Source organism: Mangifera indica, chromosome 3 (assembly GCF_011075055.1).
Source record: "Mangifera indica cultivar Alphonso chromosome 3, CATAS_Mindica_2.1, whole genome shotgun sequence".
NCBI classification, from domain to species: domain Eukaryota; kingdom Viridiplantae; phylum Streptophyta; class Magnoliopsida; order Sapindales; family Anacardiaceae; genus Mangifera; species Mangifera indica.
The window spans coordinates 5,935,130-5,949,878 of NC_058139.1; the positions used below are offsets into that span (position 1 = coordinate 5,935,130).

The window sequence follows — 14,749 nt, forward strand, 5'->3', positions numbered from 1 at the left end:
AATAAAATAATATAAATAAAAATAGTAACTTCACTTTTTAATACTATTTTTCATTCACAGAGTTTGATGGTGAGACGGGAAAATGTAATTCATTCAAAGTTTGTAAATTACAACTTTTTAAATATTTTTGTCATTCTCATTGTTTCAAACATGGTAAAGGTTTGAACTTAATTTTCTTTTTTAAATTCTAATAATTCATTAGTTTTGTTAACTTCTGGTTCTTATATAAAACTCATTTCATATTTCATTAATTTGATAAGTTTGAAAACAATTTTTTTAATATTAAAAGCGTTGAAAATGTAATTTAGGTTCTTAAATCTGCCGCTTAATGTTTGAAATAACTTTTGGATCCATTACACATTGAAGAATTGTTTTTATTTTTTTCCTGTGGACTAAAGTTATTGACATTAATTTAATTGCCCAAGAATGGAGCACAACAAGAGATCTACATGCTTGGCCCAAGGACTCAGGTATGAGACCTAAGCTTATCCATTTCTCCATATCATGTAGAAGAAAAAATAACCTCAAGTAATTTATTCAACAATATTACAACAAATGAGACAGATATTTTAGATCCTCCAAGACTAAAAGATATTTAATAAGTGGGCAGTAAATGACTTTAAAAATTATAATTATGTGTAAATTTAGAAATAAATTATAATAGAAGATATCTGAAAATGTAAAGTTATTGTATTACAGAATAGAATTTATACTTACTTTTGAACGAAATGCTTTATAAAATCATTTAAGTTTTCATAAATGGGCAAATCTTGAAAGAGATACATTCTCTTTCATTAATCCCACATTAATTTCCATGGAATCTAATGCTTATATTGGAATTGGTTTTCATTAAAGTTTTCTTCTCCCACCCACTCAACTCCACCACTTCAACTTTGCAAAATTAGTTTACCACCTTGGAAAAGTATACGTTTATCTTGTCATTGAAGTAATCTTTCTTTATTTTCTTGAATTTTTAAGGACCGAGAAAGGTTTATATAGCACATAAACTTTTTCTAACTAATTAAAACCTTTTTCTTTATTTAGGTAAAAGTTGTTTGTATTTTTTCAAGTGAAGTTGATCATATCAAAAGAAAATCAAGATCCCATTTAAAGATAACTCCATGTGACTTGTGGTGAATGATGTAGAATGTTGAAAGAATAAAGCAAACTTAATAAATGACATTGCTTAATAAAGAAGGACAAACACTAACATGCCTTACCATGTATTATTGGTCATAAAAAAAAAAGTAGAACACAATAATCTATAATGAAATGGTGATGATTTGGTATTAGAAAGTGTTGATATTGATGGTTATATTATAAAAACCTATAAATTTATGTGTATATATTTTGAATATACAAAATAAATATACAAATGATGTATTATTATGTAATTAAGTGATTTTAAATTAAAAATAAAATAACAGTTAATAATTTAATGTCATATTACTCGTATATATTTTTTATGTATTTAAAATAAGTATTATGCGTTACCCATAGGTCCCATATATATGTTTCATTATTTATTCAAACACAATATTATGCTTGTGATTTTGAATGAATTATATACCCATCATCATTAATTATTTGCAACCACACAATCTTTGTTGCCCAAATTTCATTTTGTCAAACTTCGTTATGATTACTCTTTAATATTTGATTCAACTGAAAATTTTCTTTTGAAATTGGATGTCATTACTAATTCATGATATGAGATTTATATAATAAATACTTTATTCATATTCTCGATTCTTTGAGAATTCTAAAGACATTTATAACTTTTAGATTGTCATCATTGTTCAATGAATATGACCTCCTTTTCCCTCCAACTTGATTTGGCTGAGTATTCAACAGTCTTCCCAAATAATGTTATCAACTTAAATTAATAATATTGTAGACTTAATACTCCTTTAGTCCTTTATTTAAGTTTATTTATCTACAAAATCATGCTTACAAAAAGTCTTTTTCCACAAGATGTGTTTTAATAAATTCTATTTTGAGGAGACATGAAATTTTAGCTTCATAAACTCTCCTCAATAATAATAATAATAATAATAATAAAAGTGATAGAAGAAAATGTGCTCTTGATGGCCACCTTTGATAGTTGAAAATAAAAATAAAAAGTTAAAAAAAAAAAAGAAAAGCGAAGGCACTATCAATGAGTGGCCATTGCTGACCACACTTTCCATTCCAATTCACCAGTATTCTTATTTTGCTTCTTCGTCTATGTCTCTATGATGACATTTGAAGTTCTGTCACCACGCAGTAACACAAGACACAAAAATAATGTATTAAAACTTGTATTAATCGTGTTTATGTTATTATATTGTGTACTTAATGAGTTCATTTTAATCTATAAATAGAAAAATGAAAAGAGGAGAAGGATAATGCATGCACGCATGCATGAGAACAATTCAAATATGGCGACAGAAACTTAATGAAAATAACATCCGCTTGGACAATGGTGAAATATGCATACACGTATTGAAGTTTAAAGTAAGGTCAGTTTTCTTCGTTTCTTTTCAAATTTAGCTTTCCATGAGACGTAAAGATTAGAGGATAAAATAATTAATTATCGATGCAACTATATGATTATGATCTACGAAATGTACTACTGCATATATATTTATTGGTTTTCGATGCAGCAATGCTTATGAAATGCTTTATATTTTTTTTAAAAATAATTAGAACATTAGTTTGGGGAATTGGGTTCCATCAATTTACTAAGTTGGTAGATGAAATGACCAAGAAAAAAATGGCCGATTTCTCATCCATAAATGAACCAATTTTCTTTTGCACAACATACCAATTTAACATTGTGTGACACAGGCCAATGCTCCTAAAGGCTGCCACAAAACAGGAACCTCGGCCGATACAATACACGAGAGCAGTGTGAAAGTGAACCCGGAAGAGGGCCTTTCCACAAAGAGACGAAGCCTCCAAACTGGGAATTGCAGCAGCAATTGGGTGCCCCATTAAAAGACTGGAATTTATTATCCCAAGGGCCATGAAAGAGTTTTGGAAGATGTTCCTCCTGAAGCTGCCAGAGATATTATCGGAGTTAATTTGTTCTCTGATAATTAATCATCTCTTCGTCCTATTTCCATTACTGTTATTAAACTATGCTGAAGCCCTCTCTCTCTCTCTATATATACTTTGTGTTTTTGTATTTTTATTAGATTATTCACCTAACTTGATCCTGCCTGTGGGGATGTCTTGGTTTATCACTGTATCATGATTTCATTAAGGGTGAACTACATTTTCCCACTCTAGATTTGGTGCACAAACACTTTTTTATCTCTTGATAATATAAATTATACTTTTTCATCTAAAATCAAACTCTGTTAACAAAAATATATATAACAAAAAGGACAAAATAATCAATTTGATTAAACATAACACATGACAAAACCAAAACAATGGCAGTTAAAAAAATGTTATTATTTAATATCCCTTTATTTTATGTAGAGGTAGTCAAATGATATAAAATTTGTTCTAAACATGTTAACCATTAAATTGAGACCCCAAAATTTAAAATTATAATATTACTAATATATATAAATTGATAAAACATAAATCATAGAGCCATTATGTACAAATTCTAAAAATAGGCCTTTCCATATTCAATGCAACATATAAATAAAGATTTCTTATATAAGAGATATACTAAGTGTATTCAAGTAAGCAAAATTTCTAAATTTGTTCTTTCCATATCCAATACAAAATGTCAATTAAAAATTCTAAGATATATTCATACTTATTAAAGAGTGATGAAGTTATTCTAAAAAATAGAACCTCATTGGATGATGTTAAAGGCCTAAAGAAAAACCATTTACGCACAAAATCCAAGTCAAGACAAAAGGGAAAATCCTAGGTGACTAAAGAGAAGAAAAAGACTTTTCATATCATATGCCAAATAACTTCTAGGGCAAGTTCCTTCTCAAATATGCCACTTTTCACCGTATGAAAATTTCCACAGAGGAGTCCTTCACAGAGTTGAGTTGTGTTCTTTGTAGATTTCAGAGTTTTTTTTCCCTAACATTATGGCACAAGAATTGGAGTGTGCCCCTGAGCTTGCTGTCGATTTTTTTTACTTCTCAGTTCTTTGTGAAGAAGAATACTGTGATCAACAAGCCATTCTCCCAGTTTCTGACTCCAAATATGCTGAAAGTTGCTGTTCCAGGAGGCCTTTATGGCTTCCATGGTCAGTTTTCAGATGAGCTACAGGAGTGACATCACTATTCCATCATTCCCTTTAATGGTTATCCAAGCAACTGAAGATCAACACAAGCCTCATCTTTTGGACCACTCTGAGGAGTCAATGGTGAAACTGGAATCTGTGAGTCCCCTCAAACTTTCTGTGAGATTTGTGCTGAAAGAAAAGAAATTGATGAAATTTTTAAAACCGAGAGTTGTGTTCACTCGTATTGCCGTGATTGTGTAAGCAAACATGTGGCTACAAATCTTCAGGATAAGTTTATCACAGTGACTTGTTCTGGTTTGAACTGCAAATCCATCCTGGAAATTGATTTTTTTAGGCCTTTGCTTCCAAAGGGTGTGGTTGAAATGTGGGAGGAGGCTATTTGCGAAGAGATGATTGATGTTTCAGGGAGGTTTTACTGTCCATTCAAGGATTGTTCGGCCATGTTAGTGATTGAAATTGAAGGAGAAGTTATAACAAGTACTGAATGCCCTTTTTGTCACCGATTGTTCTGTGCACAGTGTGATGTTCCATGGCATTTTGGGATGGAGTGTGGGGAGTATCAGAGTCTCAACGCAGATGAAAGAGGGAGGGAAGATCTCATGGTGAGAGAGCTGGCTAAGGAGAAGGAATAGGCCAGATGCCCCAAGTGCAAATACTATGTTGAAAGGACTGAAGGTTGCCCAAATATGAGTTGCAGGTTACTATGTCTCAATAGTACATGATTAATTAAGAGTTAATTGAGGATTATTAAAGTATTTTCCTCTCTTTTACCGTTGTTTATAATCTGATCTAATAGACTAGTAAGTGCAGGTGAATTGAGAAATGAATATGAATTGATGGTTGTAGTTTGCAGGTGCAAGAGTTTGAGTTTTACTATGGATGTAACATAGAGTGGGATAGACGCCATAGCGGTTGCCAGAGACAGTAGCAGATTATTTCAAGCCTGCATGAAAAATAAAAATATGAGTTTATCTTATACTGATTAGCTAATATGAAAACACTAGACTTTGGCCTAATAGTATGTAATATGAGAGTACAATCTTATGTAATTATAAGAATGAATGAGAAAAAGGCCATCAAGAGCCTTAGGGGCGTTTGGTTTGGGTAATATTTTATTACCAAAATAGAAAGATTACCTTGAAGATAGATTACTTAGAAGATTACTGTGTATAAATGATTACTATGTTTGATAAAATTTAGTAAGTATAAATAATTATTGTGTTTGGTTAAAGGTAATAAAAGATTACTAGTAAATTATTTTACTTAAATGCCCTTGAATATAATTATTTTTAAATATTTTTTTATATTATTTTTCATATTAATTAAAAATAAATTTATTTTTATCTCAAAAAATTAATAAATAATAATATAATTATAATAAACTCAAGATTACCTCAATAATCTTTAAATACCTAAGGTGAAGGTGGTAATCAGATTACCACCTATATTACTTGTCACATCAGCATTGGTAATCTTAAAAACCCTCAACCAAACGCCCCCTTAATGTTTTATCTTTTAGCCCCCTTTTCTTTTGTACATGCACTCATTCTCCTGCTATCTTCATTTATCTCCATTGAATCCCTATTTCTTGTATACTATGTATATCACATCACTTCTTTAATCATTGTGTACTATCTACTCCATAGTTTAAATTATAAATCTTTATCTTAGATTTACCCAATTAGTTCAAATAAATTATTATGATATAATGAATAGAAAAAGATCATATGTTCGTGGAAACTTCCCACAAGAACTATGTTTGTGTTGGCAAATCTGGGAGAAGTTGTCTTTGCCATTGCCTATCCTTTTCTTTCTCGAAAAGATATTTTCATGTCATCTTCTTTTATTCAAGACAAGATGAATTCTATCCAAACATCTTAAAATCTAGTGTAAAAATTAATGGATTAATCTATGAGTTATTAATGACCAGATTATGAGGGTTATATGTAAATGATAATATCTTTCCGGACTAAACTTATGACTGGATAACATAATTAAATATCATTTTACTTTTTGTTAACTATAATTAAACTTAAGGCCTCTCTCTCTCTCTCTCTCTCTCTCTCTCTCTCTCTCTCTCTCTCTATATATATATATATATATATATTTGTGTTTTTGTATTTTTATTAGATTATGCATAATCCTATCTGTGGGGATATCTTGATTTATCACATAAAGATGAATTATATTTTCCCACTTGAGGTTTGGTGCACAAACACTTCTCCATCTTTTAATAATATAAATCATATTTTTTTCCATCTAAAACAAAACTTTGTTAATGAAAAATACACAACAGATAAAACAAAACAATCAATTTGCTTAAACATAACACATGACAAGACCTAGAACAATGACACTTAAGAATTGTTTGAAAAAGTTATTATTTAATATCCCTTTATTTTTATATAGAGGTACTCAAATGATATAAAATTTGTTCTAAACATGTTAACCATTAAATTGAGACACCAAAATTTAAAATTATAATATTACTAACATATATAAATTGACAAAATATAAATCATAGAGCCATTATGCGCAAATTCTAAAAAATAGTGCTTTCCATATTCAATGCAACATAAAAATAAAGATTTCTTATATAAGAGATATACTAAGTCTAACTAGTTCTTTCCATATTCAGTTCAAAATATCAATTAAAAATTCTAATATATATTCATATTTGCCAAAAAGTGATGAAGTTATTCAAAAAATAGCACGTCATTGGATGACGTTAAAGGCCGAAAGCAAAAGCATTTACGTACAAGTCAAGACAAAAGGGAAAAATCCTCAGAAATGACTGGTGAGAAGGGCAAAGACTTTTCATCTAATATACCAAACAACTTCTAGGGCAAGTTCCTCCTCAAATATGCCACCTTTCACCATATAAAAATTTCCACACAAGAGTCCTTCACAGAGTTGAATTGTGTTCTTTGTAGATTTCAGAGTTATTTTTTCCCTAACATTATGGCACAAGAATTGGAGTGTGCCCCTGAACTTGCTGTTGATGATTTTTACTTGTCAGCTCTTTTTGAAGAGGAATACTGTGATCAACAAGCCATTCTCCCGGTTTCTGACTCCAAATATGCTGAGGAGTCAATGAAGATGTCAATGGTGAAACTGGAATCTGGTGAGTCCTCTCAAAGTTTCTGTGAGATTTGTGCTGAAAGAAAAGAAATTTATGAATTTTATAAAACTGAGAGTTGTGTTCACTCTTATTGCCTTGATTGTATGAGCAAATATGTGGCTACAAAGCTTCAGGATAAGGTTATCACAGTGACTTGTCCTGGTTTGAACTGCAAATCCATCCTGGAAATTGATTTTTTTAGGCCTTTGCTTCCAAAGGATGTGGTTGAAATTTGGGAGGAGGCCATTTGCGAAGAGATGATTGATGTTTCACAGAGGTTTCACTGTCCATTCAAGGATTGTTCAGCCATGTTGGTGATTGAAATTGATGGAGAAGTTATAACTTGTGCTGAATGCCCTTTTTGTCACAGATTGTTCTGTGCACAGTGTGATGTTCCATGGCATTGTGGGATGGAGTGTGGGGAGTATCAGAGTCTCAACGAAGATGAAAGAGGGAGGGAAGATCTCATGGTGAGAGAGCTGGCTAAGGAGAAGGAATGGGCCAGATGCCCCAAGTGCAAATATTATGTTGAAAGGACAGCAGGTTGCCGACATATGACTTGCAGGTTACTACGTCTCATTAGTACATGATTAATCAAGAGTTGATTGAGGCTTATTAAACTATTTTTCTTGCTTTTACCATTGTTTATAATCTGACCTAATAGATTAATTAATGGTTGTGGTTTGCAGGTGCAAGTTTCAGTTTTGCTATGGATGTGGAATAGAGTGGGATGAATGCCATGGTGGTTGCCGGAGGCAGTAGCAGATTAGAACAAGCCTGCATCAGAAAGAAAATATGACTTTAATCTTATATTTTTATGTGTACATATCTCTTATCTAATCTCTATGTAATCCAATTCCAAAGTTTGAATTATAAATATTTATCTTCGATTTACCCAATTAATTAAAATAAATTATTAAGGTATAATAAATAATAAAGAGTCATGTGTTCACATTTTAGAATGTAGATTGAAGACTTTTTCTTTGGACTTTGGTAGTATAATTGTTTTCTTTTCATTCTTTTATTCGGACAATGATGTTAGCTTTCAATATGCTTTGCTTTACTTGCATAGTTTTGGGTAACATCGATTAGTAGTATAAAGAAAATTCTGCCAACATATCAACAAAATTGTAGTGGGTTGGGAATAAATAAAACATATATATATATATATGTACAAGAAAAGAGGAAGGAGGTAAAAATGAAATGATAGGGAAATAAGTAGGTTTTTGTATAATTTGATTATTTGAAATGTTTATTTTTTTTATTTTTGTTAATTTAGAATTATATTATAAATTTGAAAAATAAAATAACAAAAATAAAAATAGTAGTTTCACCTTTTAATATTGTTTTTTCATTCACAGAGTTTGATGATGGGATGGAAAACGTAATTCATTCAAAGTTTATAAAGTACAACTTTTTCAATATTTTTATAATTCTCATTGTTTCAAGCATGGTAAAGGTTTGAATTTAATTTTTTTTTTTAAATTCTAATAATTCATCAGTTTTGCTAACTTCTAGTTCTTATATAAAACCCATTTCATATGTTACTAATTTGGTAAGTTTGAAAAACAATTTTTTTAATATTATTATTATTAATAAATATTTTTTAATATTAAAAGCGCTGAAAATGTAATTTAGGTTCTTAAATCTGCCGCTTAATGTTTGAAACAACTTTTGGATCCATTACACATTGAAGAATTGTTTTTATATTTTTCCTGTGGACTAAAGTTATTGACATTAATTTAATTGCCCAAGAATGGATCACAACAAGAGATCTGCATGCTTGGCCCAAGGATTCAGCTATAAGACCTGAGCTTATCCATTTCTCCATATCATGTAGAAAAAAAAATAGCCTCAAGTAATTTATCCAACAATATTACAACAAATGAGACATATTTTAGATCCTCCAAGACTAAAAGATATTTAATAAGTGGGCAGTAAATGATTTTAAAAATTATAATTATGTGTAAATTTAAAAATAAATTATAATAGACGATCTCTGAAAATGTAAAGTTATCGTATCAGTTTATAAAAAATAATTTATAGAAATAATATTATTCAAATTTAAAATTCCGATTCCATTTTTTTTATTTTTGGTGGAATCTTTTTTAGAATGATCTATTGAATTGAATGCATTAAATTTTAAGAATATGATGTTAGACAATATTTTCTAGGATATTTGTTCTTGATTTTTTTCTTGTATGTTTATTTTTCCTTGATAATATTACTCCATGTTATGTTTCAGTTGACATTAACTTTGAAATAAGAGTTGAACATTATGTAGTTTTCAATGGATTATTAATTTAATTTTTACATTAAGTTGGTTATAGGATATTATTTAAAAATATTGTTAATATATATGCCTCTTTGTCTGATTTTAAAGGTCTTTTTAATAATTCCAATAAGAATTTTATAAGTAAATCAATCTCACAGGAGAATCTAAAAAATTCTTAAAAGCATTCGGTGTTGATTATAAAAAAAGGGAAAAAAAAAAAACAATTTAAATATACTCAAAGAGGTGCATTTGATTTATTAAAGGAAGCTAGGTTCGTTTTTCCCTTTCAAATCGAAAAGACAGAATTGGCTGTAAAATCAATTTACTCAAAAAAAAAAAAAGTTCCTTTATATATTTACAAAGTAAAATTCAAGCTCCATCATATTACAGAGTAGAATTTATACTTACTTTTGAATGAAATATCTTACAAAATCATCTAAGTTTTCATAAATCCCACATTAATTTCCATGGAATCTAATGCTTATTTTGGAATTGGTTTTCATTAAAGTTTTCTCCTCCCACCCACCCACTCAACCCCACCACTTCAACTTTGCAAAATTAGTTTACCACCTTGGAAAAGTATATGTTTATCTTGTCATTGAAGTAATCTTTCTTTATTTTCTTGAATTTTTAAAGACCGAGAAAGGTTCATATAGCACATAAACTTTTTTTAACTAATTAAAACCTTTTCTTTATTTAGGTAAAAGTTGTTTGTATTTTTTCAAGTTAAGTTGATCATATCAAAAGAAAATCAAGATCCCATTTAAAGATAACTCCATGTGACTTGTGGTGAATGATGTAGAATGTTGAAAGAATAAAGCAAACTTAATAAATGACATTGCTTAATAAAGGAGGACAAACACTAACATGCCTTACCATGTATTATTGGTCATAAAAGAAAAAGTAGAACACAATAATTTATAATGAAATGGTGATGATTTGGTATTAGAAAGTATTGATATTGATGGGTATATTATAAAAACCTATAAATTTATGTGTATATATTTTGAATATACAAAATAGATACACAAATGATGTATTATTATGTAATTGAGTGATTTTAAATTAAAGATAAAATAATATCTAATAATTTAATATCATATTATTCGTATATTTTTTTTTGTGTATTTAAAATAAATATATATACCCTATCTCTATAAAAACAATGGGATTGTACCTTACCCGTATGTCCCATATATATGTTTCATTATTTATTCAAACACAATATTATGCTTGTGATTTTGAATGAATTATATACACATCATCATTAATTATTTACAACCACACAATCTTTGTTGCCCAAATTTCATTTTGTCAAACTTCGTTATGATTACTCTTTAATATTTGATTCAACTGAAATTTTTCTTTTGAAATTGGATGTCATTACTAATTCATGATATGAGATTTACATAATAAATACCTTATTCATATTCTCGATCCTTTGAGAATTTTAAAGACATTTATAACTTTTAGATTGTCATCACTGTTCAATGAATATGACCCTCTTTTCCCTCCAACTTGATTTGGTTGAGTATCAACAGTCTTCCCAAATAATGTTATCAACTTAAATTAATAATATCGTAGACTTAATACTCTTTTTAGTCCTTTATTTAAGTTTATTTATCTACAAAATCATGCTTACAAAAGTCTTTTTCCAGAAGATGTGTTTTAATAAATTCTATTTTGAGGAGATATGAAATTTTAGCTTCATAAACTCTCCTCAATAATAATAATAATAAAAGTGATAGAAGAAAATGTGCTCACGATGGCCATCTTTGATAGTTTGAAAAAAAAAAAAAAACAGAAAAGAAAAGAAAAGCGAAGGCACTATGATTGAATGGCCACTGCCGACCACACTTTCCATTCCAATTCACCAGTGTTCTTATTTTGCTTCTTCGTCTATGTCTCTATGGTGACATTTGAAGTTCTGTCACCACGAGACACAAAAATAATGTATTAAAACTTGTGTTAATCGTGTTTATGTTATTATATTATGTACTTAATGAGTTATTTTTTTTTTCTATAAATAGAAAAATGAAAAGAGGAGAAGGATAATGCATGCATGCATGCATAAGAACAATTCAAATATGGCGACAGAAACTTAATGAAAATAACATCCGCTTGGACAATTGTGAAATATGCATACACGTATTGAAGTTTAAAGTAAGGTCAGTTTTCTTCTTTTCAAATTTAGCTTTCCATGAGACGTAAAGATTAGAGGATAAAATAATTAATTATCGACGCAACTATATGATTATGATCTACGAAATGTATTACTGCATTTATTTTTATTGGTTTTGGATGCAGCAGTGCTTATGAAATGCTTTAAATTTTTTCAAAAAATAATTAGAACATTAGTCTGGGGAATTGGGTTCCATTAATTTAGTAAGTTGGCAGATGAATGGACCAAGAAAAAAAAAATGGCCGATTTCTCATCCATAAATGAACCAATTTTCTTTTGCACAACATACCAATTTAACATTGTGTGACACAGGCCAATGCTCCAAAAAGGCTGCCACAAAACAGGAAAATCGGCCGATACAATGCACGAGAGCAGTGTGAAAATGAATCCGGAAGAGGGCCTTTCTACAAAGAGCCGAAGCCTCCAAACTGGGAATTGCAGCAGAAATTGGGTGCCCCATTAAAAGACTGGAATTTATTATCCCAACAACCATGAAATAGTTTTGGAAGATGTTCCTCCTGAAGCTGCCAGAGATATTATCGGAGTTAACTGGTTCCCTGATAATTAATCATCTCTTCATCCTATTTCCATTACTGTTATTGAACTATTCTTAAGCCCTCTCTCTCTATATATATTTTGTGTATTTTTACTAGATTATGCACTTAACTTGATCCTGCCTGTGGGGATGTCTTGGTTTATCACTGTATCATAATTTCGATTAGGGTGAATAACATTTTCCCACTCTAGGTTTGGTGCACAAACACCTTTTTATCTTTTTGGATAATATAAATTATACTTTTTCATCCAAAACTAAAACCTGTTAACGAAAAATACATAACAAAAAGGAAAAAATAATCAATTTGGTTAAACATAACATGACAAAACCTAAAACAATGGCAGTTAAAAATTGTTTAAAAATGTTATTATTTAATATCCCTTTATTTTATATAGAGGTATTCAAATGATATAAAATTTGTTCTAAACATGTTAACCATTAAATTGAGACCCCAAAATTTAAAATTATAATACTATTAACATATATAAATTGATAAAACATAAATCATAGAGCCCATATGCACAAATTCTAAAAATAGGCCCTTCCATATTCAATGTAACATTTAAATAAAGATTTCTTATATTAGAGATTTACTAAGTGTATTCAATTAAGCAAAAATTTCTAAATTTTTTCTTTCCGTATTCAATACAAAATGTCAATTAAAAATTCTAATATATATTCATATTTATTAAAGAGTGATGAAGTTATTCAAAAAAACAGAACCTCATTGGATGATGTTAAAGGTCCAGCAAAAGCATTTACGCACAAAGTCCAAGTCAAGACAAAAGGGAAAATCCTAGTGACTAAAGAGAAGAAAAAGACTTTTCATATCATATACCAAATAACTTCTGGGGCAAGTTCCTTCTCAAATATGCCACTTTTCACCGCATAAAAATTTCCACACAGGAGTCCTTCACAGAGTTGAGTTGTGTTCTTTGTAGATTTCAGAGTTTTTTTCCCTAACATTATGGCACAAGAATTGGAGTGTGCCCCTGAGCTTGCTGTTGATGATTTTTACCTCTCAGTTCTTTCTGAAGAAGAATACTGTGATCAACAAGCCATTCTCCCAGTTTCTGACTCCAAATATGCTGAAGAGTTGCAGTTCCAGGAGGCCTTTATGGCTTCCATGGTCAGTTTTCAGATGACCGACAGGAGTGACATAACTATTCCATCATCCCCTTTAATGGTTATCCAAGCAACTGAAGATCAACATAAGCCTCATCTTTTGGACCACTCTGAGGAGTCAATGAAGATGTCAATGGTGAAAATGGAATCTGGTGAGTCCCCTCAAACTTTCTGTGAGATTTGTGCTGAAAGAAAAGAAATTGATGAAATTTTTAAAACTGAGAGTTGTGTTCACTCGTATTGCCGTGATTGTATAAGCAAATATGTCGCTACAAAGCTTCAGGATAAGGTTATCACAGTGACTTGTCCTGGTTTGAACTGCAAATCCATCCTGGAAATTGATTTTTTTAGGCCTTTGCTTCCGAAGGGTGTGGTTAAAATTTGGGAGGAGGCCATTTGCGAAGAGATGATTGATGTTTCACGGAGGTTTCACTGTCCATTCAAGGATTGTTCAGCCATGTTGGTGATTGAAATCGATGGAGAAGTTATAACAAGTGCTGAATGTCCTTTTTGTCACAGATTGTTCTGTGCACAGTGTGATGTTCCATGGCATTGTGGGATGGAGTGTGGGGAGTATAAGAGTCTCAACGCAGATGAAAGAGGGAGGGAAGATCTCATGGTGAGAGAGCTGGCTAAGGAGAAGGAATGGGCCAGATGCCCCAAGTGCAAATACTATGTTGAAAGGACTGAAGGTTGCCCAAATATGACTTGCAGGTTACTATGTCTCAATAGTACATGATTAATTGAGAGTTAATTGAGGATTATTAAAGTATTTTTATCTCTTTTACCGTTGTTTATAATCTGATATAATAGACTAGTAAATGCAGGTGAATTGAGAAATGAATATGAATTGATGGTTGTGGTTTGCAGGTGCAAGAGTTTGAGTTTTACTATTGATGTAACACAGAGTGGGATAGACGCCATAGCGGTTGCCAGAGACAGTAGCAGATTATTTCAAGCCTGCATGAAAAATAAAAATATAAGTTTATCTTATACTGATTAGCTATTATGAAAACACTAGACTTTGGCCTAATAGTATGTAATATGTGAGTATAATCTTATGTAATTATAAGAATGAATGAGAGAAAGGCCATCAAGAGCGTTAATGTTTTATGTTTTAGCCCCCTTTTCTTTTGTACATACATCTCATTCTCTTGCTATCTTCATTTATCTCCATTGAATCCCTATTTCTTGTATACTATGTATATTATATCACTTCTTTAATCTCTGTGTACTATGTACTCCATAGTTTGAATTATAAATCTTTATCTTAGATTTACCCAATT

General features: G+C 30.3%; 2 protein-coding genes and 1 pseudogene across 2 annotated transcripts; all 3 read left to right on the plus strand.

Moving 5' to 3' along the window:
• The first annotated feature begins 4,043 nt into the window (after positions 1-4,043).
• Positions 4,044-4,944, plus strand: LOC123210924 (annotated as a pseudogene).
• Positions 4,945-7,106: 2,162 nt separating this feature from the next.
• Positions 7,107-8,208, plus strand: LOC123210646 (probable E3 ubiquitin-protein ligase RNF217). Its single transcript, XM_044629119.1, has 2 exons — positions 7,107-7,890; positions 8,015-8,208. The coding sequence occupies exons 1-2, from the start codon at positions 7,166-7,168 to the stop codon at positions 8,085-8,087; spliced, it is 798 nt and encodes a 265-aa protein (XP_044485054.1). The 5' UTR covers positions 7,107-7,165; the 3' UTR covers positions 8,088-8,208.
• A 4,941-nt stretch (positions 8,209-13,149) lies between these two features.
• LOC123210647 (ATP-dependent RNA helicase DEAH12, chloroplastic-like) lies at positions 13,150-14,576 on the plus strand. The gene is made up of 2 exons (XM_044629120.1): positions 13,150-14,177; positions 14,334-14,576. Exons 1-2 carry the CDS (start codon positions 13,306-13,308, stop codon positions 14,464-14,466), a joined length of 1,005 nt encoding a protein of 334 aa, XP_044485055.1. The 5' UTR covers positions 13,150-13,305; the 3' UTR covers positions 14,467-14,576.
• The last annotated feature ends 173 nt before the right edge of the window (positions 14,577-14,749 follow it).